We start from the raw sequence: 6,611 nt of genomic DNA, 5'->3' as shown, positions 1-6,611 counted from the left end.
TTATATATTATTAAATGAACTAAGGATTCAAGAGAGGTTAAGAAGATTGATCAAGGTCACCCAGCAAGGAAATGCTCAGCGGGGTTGCTCGCTGGATTCTGCCATGTTGTCTCCCAGACATGCAGACTTTCTGTGTGGACAAAGAGAGCTCTGCTCACCCTTGCCCTTCCCACCTGCCACGCTGTCAGGCTCAGTCCTTCTTTCCTTAGAGCTTTGCTTCCACTTTGGTTAAGGACCTTACCACGTTATTTTATCACGTATCTCTCATCTTTCCCACTCGGCTGAACCTCAACTGATGTCAGAGACCATGGAAATCATGCTCTCATCTCCGATAGGTCCTGTAGTACTTCCATAAAGGTTTCCTCCTCCAGTTAGTGGTAGCTCAAAAAAGATTTATTCTTCCAGTAGCAGCTCAATAAAGGTTTATTGAATTCATAAATGGATGAAATACTGGGTTTTCCTGACCCACTAGAGACTGAGCTAAAGTAGTGGTTTGAAATATGCAGTCATGATCAAGGAGTTCTTCCTGAAAATACAGTAGATCTCTGAAGCAGATGGCGGGGCTGGAGGAAGGAGTGGGAGAGCAGAGTGTGGTCCCTCAGCGAGACTGAGAAGAGGAGCTTCCCTTGGGAGCAGGCAGTTCCTCCACAGCCCAGCCTCCACCCTTTCCCGAGGTTCCTCCTGCTCTCCCAGGATTCTGCGTATTCTCATCAAGAAAACACCAGATCTCTTGAAAGCCGAGGTTTCTGCTTTGCGGTTTGTGAGCCAATCTCATGACGCCACAGCCACCACCGGCAGCCCGCAGTGCTTTTCCTGACTCCACGGAGGCAAACTAGACTGGGCTTCCAGCAAGTGAAACCTCTTGGGTAAATATTTTGGGCCTGGTTTTTAGATTTCTCTGACAGACCAAGTGGTGGAGATCTGTGTATGTATACAGGACGGACGGTCTCTCCCTTTTTCTGCTATGTGTGTGATGTTACTTTCGTTATAGAAATAATTCTGCTTCTCTTAGTCAGCTCTTGCTGGGGAATTGGGCTTTCCTTGTTGATTTTCATTCAACAAGGAAAGAGGGTTTGTTGAGGAGAGGTGGAGAGGACCCACAACATGTCTTCTCACAGGCCACCTGCTTCTTAGGTTGACCTCCTACATCACCCTGTGTTTTAGCATCAGAGAGTTCAGGTTGGATGGTGAAAAATGGCCTTTCTGGGTTTCCAGTCCTAATAGGAATGTGTAGATCTAACCTTGTTACTGAAGTTACAACAAAATTCATCAAATTCTAAACTTGTTGCAGGAAAGAGCTAAGTCCTGTGCATGTGCGTGACCGCCCGTGCACACACACACACACGCACACAATTTATATATTAATTATACAATTAATGTATATATGAGAATATACTATATTTTCACATACACATATATGCTATTTACAGTATATTTATGTATACACACATTTTTTCACAAACACAGAAGCTTAAAGCAGGAGAGAGCAATGCATTATATATACACACACATACATATACGTGTGTGTGTACTTACAAACAAAATATATCATACACGGTGTATGGCTCACGGCATCTTTCGGGGATAGGTATTTGTATTTGTGCTCCCCCTTTTTTTTTTTTTTTTTAATTTTCAAGTACTTGGGCCTCTCACTGTTGTGGCCTCTCCCGTTGCCGGAGCACAGGCTCCGGACGCGCAGGCTCAGCGGCCATGGCTCACGGGCCCAGCCGCTCCGCGGCGTGTGGGATCTTCCCGGACCGGGGCACGAACCCACGTCCCCCGCATCGGCAAGCGGACTCTCAACCACTGCGCCACCAGGGAAGCCCGCTGTGCTCCCTTTTAATGGCAAATTATTTTTAGATAAGGCCATCACAGAGTCTTTAAGCAGAGCGAAGGCTCTTTCCTTAAACAGCTCAGGGAGAATTTTGTTTGCTACTTTTGAAGAATCCTTTGATGTACCCAAAGCCTGTGGAGGGGTGATTCCAAACCCACTGAATTAAAAAGTGTTAAGTGTCTGCTAGGAGTTCGCTGATCTGTTAGGGGAGACGAATCGAGGAGAAGAAAAGGCCACTTTCTCTCCCCAGCGGGACCCAGATTCCTGCCTGCTGTTGAGCGACTTTATATACAATGAACTACAGAACGTTTACAGAAAAAAAAAGAGAAAAGAAAAAGTAGCAAGCACCGAGGGGCAGCCGCCGGCGCCCGGGATGGCACGTGACCTGGGGGGCGGGGTCCCGCGGCTCGCCAGCCAGTGGACGGGGCCGGGGGCGGGCCCACGACTCGGGGGGCGGGGCCTGTGCCCGCGCAGCTCTCACCGCGGTCCCCTTATTTGGATCTGCGGGAATGTGGGCTGGAGAGGTCCTGCAGCGGTACCAACCTCGAGCCTGTCGCCTGGACTGCCCCTGACCCAGGCGCCCCGCTGCTCGGTGGCAGGAGGGCCGGCGGAGCGCCATGGCCTGCATCCTGAAGGTAACGACTCGCATCTATGGCTTGGACGCGTGGTTGGGCAGCCTCTTGCTGCTAAGAGGCGTGGAGCCAGCCGCGGTCCCACGGCATCCTCATCTCAGTTGTCTTTTCCTGGCGTTGCTTTTCTTTTTGTTCGTTTGGCAAATGCATAGGGAGGGAGATTCTGAAACATGCAGCTGGCACGGCTTCTCTTCCGACCATTCCTCTTCTCGCGCCTGCATTGAAGGAGCTGCAGACTGTTGGCTCCAGGGGAGAGCAGGGCTGTGTGCCGAATAATGGGGATGGCAGGGAGGGGAGGGGTGCGCCCGCGAGTCCCGCGGCTCTGTTGCCTGAGGCCTTTCTGGGGCCACGCAGAGAAAAGGAAAGGCTGGACATGGGTTATTGGTGCTGAGGGGTACAGGGCTTTGAATGGGGGTGAGAGTGCAGAGGGAGTTCTACCGAACATTTGATCGTATGAAGATAACAACTTCAGAGTTTACAGGTAGTCCCTTAGGAATGAGTTTTCTGTGAGATCTGCTAACTCTGTATGCTGTTAGCTCTACTTCGGAAAAGTTCACAAGAGGGTGTATTTATTAGGTGAGAATTTCAAGCCTTCCTTTTGCTTATAAATTTAAACAGACAAACCTCCCTTGTGCTCATAAACAGACACAATTATTTCACTCCCTATCAGAGTCTGTTCAGCCACCCCTTCTTTGTTGAGTTTTCTTTCTCCAAGTGTGTTCTTAGCCTGGACTGAGCATCTTTCTGGGTTCTTGTGGCATCAGGTGGGAGAACTTGGTACGAGTGCCTCACTTGAGAACTTTTTATTCCATAGGGAGTTTGTTTGTTTGTTTGTTTTTCTGACTACTGTTTCTACTCGTGCCTAACCTGACTACATGAACCAAAAACATTCACAGCATGAAAGTTTCCTGGGCCTTGACTGGGAACGAAAGGCCTATTTGTTCCGAGTTTGGGAGAGCTGTGTGTGACAGAGGAAAACACCAGAAATCAAGTTGTTTGGTTGTGCTATTGTGAAAGAGCATTTACTTGTCTGTAGGATGATTTGAAGCCATCTACTGCTGTATTAGTTACCTGAATCCTCTTCCAACATGCCTTGGTGTTAATGATGCAAGTAAGAGACTAACCTAGTAGAGTTTGTTTCCATTTCTTAGAGTAAAGGAGATGAGGTATTTCCTGTGATTTTTCTGAACTTCCTTTGTTTGGTTTCAGAACATTTTCTGGGACATAATGGTAGCAAGATCAAGAGGAAATACCTTGGTATTACAATATGGGATTTTTACCTTGGAGTCTCCTAGCCCAAGGACTGAAATATGAAGATGAGTCATCTCTACTATTTATTGTGTTATTAACTGAAAGAGAAGTTGAGGAGCGTGACATTTATTGTTGGCTGTCTTCTTCCCTTTTGATTTCTCCCCTGCCTCATCTTGCACATGTTCCAAACATGTTTAATACACATCCCAAGCTGCAAATGAATCTGATCCAACCATTCCTTCCCTTTCCAGCCCCTCACACTGACCTCAGACATTTGGGGCATATCTGATTCCTCCTTTATTTTTTTCTCCGCTGAAACTAATCTGGGGTGCAGACAGGTAAACTGCAAAGAGCAAAGGCTTTGGACTCAGAGAGACCTTGGTCTGAATGCAGGCTTTGCCAAGTGCTACCTGCGTGACCTTGGATAAGCTACTTAAATGTCTCTGAGTCTCAGTTTCCTCAATATAAAATTAAAGTAATAGCACCTCAGGGTTGTAATACTCCACAGGGTTGCTGTGGATGAAATAATATAAGATATGAAAAATACTTTGTGGCACAGGCATTCAATAGGTGCTATTTTTTCCTCACATATAATAATAACTACAATTTAATTAATCTTTACTATATCCTCAGCCCGTTTCATATAATATAACTCTTGGTCTCACATCAAACCCTGTAAGGTGAGTATCATTGTTTAAAACCGCATTTTACAGATGGGGAAGCTGAGGCTCCCGAGCTTAAGAGATTTGCCCAAGGGAACAGGGTTAAGGACAGAGTGAGCCTGGACTTAGACCCAGATCTGCCAACCTTCTTTATATTTTAACTCTGTTCCCTGTACTTTCCCAGATGATGACTTTCTAAGATGCCCTAATACCGTTCAGAGTCCTTACCACCTTTGAGAAACAAAGTACCTTTGTGCAATGGTCTTGATGGCCTCTGGTGGGCCTTTTCCCCTTGTCTTTGAAAGGCCATGCATGGGGGAGTGGAGAGTCCAGAGACCTGGGTTCAGTGCAAGCTTTTTCTCCTGCATATGATTTTAGACAGTCACTGCAACTTGCAACCTCAATTTGCCCAAGCTGTAGAATGCCTGATAGGGTTTTGTGAGGGTAAAATTATATACTGTTGTTGTTGTTTTTAATGAAATATTTTCTGCCGTATTGGTGTTGGTATCACAAGATGCATAAGCCATTGACCCCATTCTCCACTGGCTTACAGTATAGTAAGGGGGATAGAAAAGTAAATGAATGTGTTACAATGTGAAGAATAATAGGTCTGTGGAAGGCATAACAGAAGCATGGAGGGAGAAAGCAATGAACCCTCTAATTGGATAATTAGGATAGTGTTCCTACTTATGATTTGGAGCTGTGTTTTGAAGACTGAATATGATTTACTGTGATGAAGCTTGTGTTTTAGAAGGATAACTTTTGAGTCAGGGTCAACTTTATGCTGTGGGCAAAATCTACTCTTCTCAGCAGATTTTTGAGGTAGATCTTATTATCCCGAGATACAAAGAGGTTGATTAAAGTATCATTATTGCCTAAACAATAGTGACCCTCAATAGGAACCTTTGACTAGCTAAGAAGAGGAGCCTATACCATGGCAGCAAATGGTGGTCTTTTGGGGCATACAGAATATCCCCTCAAGGTATTGTGCGTGGTAAGGGCCCATTCTGCCCATGTGTAGACCTGGTTCTCAAAACAGAATAATGATTACCTCAATAATCATTTAATTGTGGAATACATACTTACTCCACGTTGCATGGGCTTCGAAGCCAGAAATATGTGGATTTTAATTATGGCTCCACCACTTACTAATTGTGTAACCATAAGCAAGTTTCTTGATTTCACTGCCTCAGTTTCTAAAATGGAGATGATCATGCATTCCTCAATGGGTTATTCTAGGGGTTAAATGGGAATATCTGCACATTAGTTAGAATAGGCTAGTTTACTGCAGAAAAAACAACCTCAAGTCTTAGTAGGTTCATTTCTTGCCATGCTCCTGGTTAGGCAGCTCTCCTGGGGAGCTGTGCCATTGTGAATAATGAAGTCAAGGGACAGTCTCTTTCCATGGGGTGTTTTAAAAGTCTTCAAAATTTGGTAGACAAGAAAGATATTTAATTTGTATTTATTTGGTTATTAGTGAAATAAAACTTAAATTTATAGAAGTCATTTGTTTTTCATCTCTTATAAATTACAGATACTTTAGTATTTTATATAATAAAAGCTGTTTGTATTTTCTTTTATGATTTCTACCTTTGGTCAGCAGGTACTTTTTTGAGAACAGTGTCACGTATACCTTTGACATTTAACACATATTTAGTGAATTGTATTAAGGTTTTTTTTTGGATTCAGTACTGAAATGGAAACTGAGTGAACATGTGGACACAGACACTTATTTCGGCCTTGGAGAAGATTATGGTTTTGCCAGGTTAATGATACTTAGGAACTTGAAGTAGTTAGACAATAACACAGTAGGTGCATGACTAAGCTACTGTTATCTTCTCTACCAGTCACCTGTCCTCGTATGACATTGATCCTTTTTTTTTGCTTTTTTGGCTGGACCTTAGTTGCTGGACCAGGGGTCAAACCCGTGCCCCTGCAATGGAAGCACGGAGTCTTAACCACTGGACCACCAGGGAAGTCCCTACATTGGTCTTGATTGATGGGAAATTTGATGAATATTGATATCAAGTTATGGACTTGGTGTCTTCTTATTTACTTTTCCCCCACTGCCCCAGATCTAATCCTTCACCATACTGCATCAATTCTGTCTCAGGAAATCTCTCAAATATGCCCATTATTCTCTATCCCTATCACCTCTGCCTTGTCTAGAGCCTAGTATTTGGTCTGTCTTTTGAAATAGCTTCCTTTCCTTCAGGCGCCTCATAATCTCGC

General features: G+C 44.5%; 1 protein-coding gene across 1 annotated transcript in view; it reads left to right on the top strand.

Moving 5' to 3' along the window:
- Positions 1 to 2,337: 2,337 nt before the first annotated feature.
- The window catches only part of ST6GALNAC3 (ST6 N-acetylgalactosaminide alpha-2,6-sialyltransferase 3), a 655,315-nt gene continuing 651,041 nt past the window's right edge, over positions 2,338 to 6,611 (top strand). Inside the window, exon 1 of the mRNA XM_060139726.1 lies at positions 2,338 to 2,469. Within this exon, the coding sequence (XP_059995709.1) occupies positions 2,452 to 2,469 (18 nt within the window). The 5' untranslated portion in view covers positions 2,338 to 2,451. The remainder of the gene's footprint in view (positions 2,470 to 6,611) is intronic.

This window comes from Lagenorhynchus albirostris, chromosome 2 (genome assembly GCF_949774975.1).
Source record: "Lagenorhynchus albirostris chromosome 2, mLagAlb1.1, whole genome shotgun sequence".
Taxonomy (NCBI): domain Eukaryota; kingdom Metazoa; phylum Chordata; class Mammalia; order Artiodactyla; family Delphinidae; genus Lagenorhynchus; species Lagenorhynchus albirostris.
The sequence above is the reverse complement of the archived record's forward strand: the minus strand, read 5'-3'. Positions and strand labels throughout refer to the sequence as shown.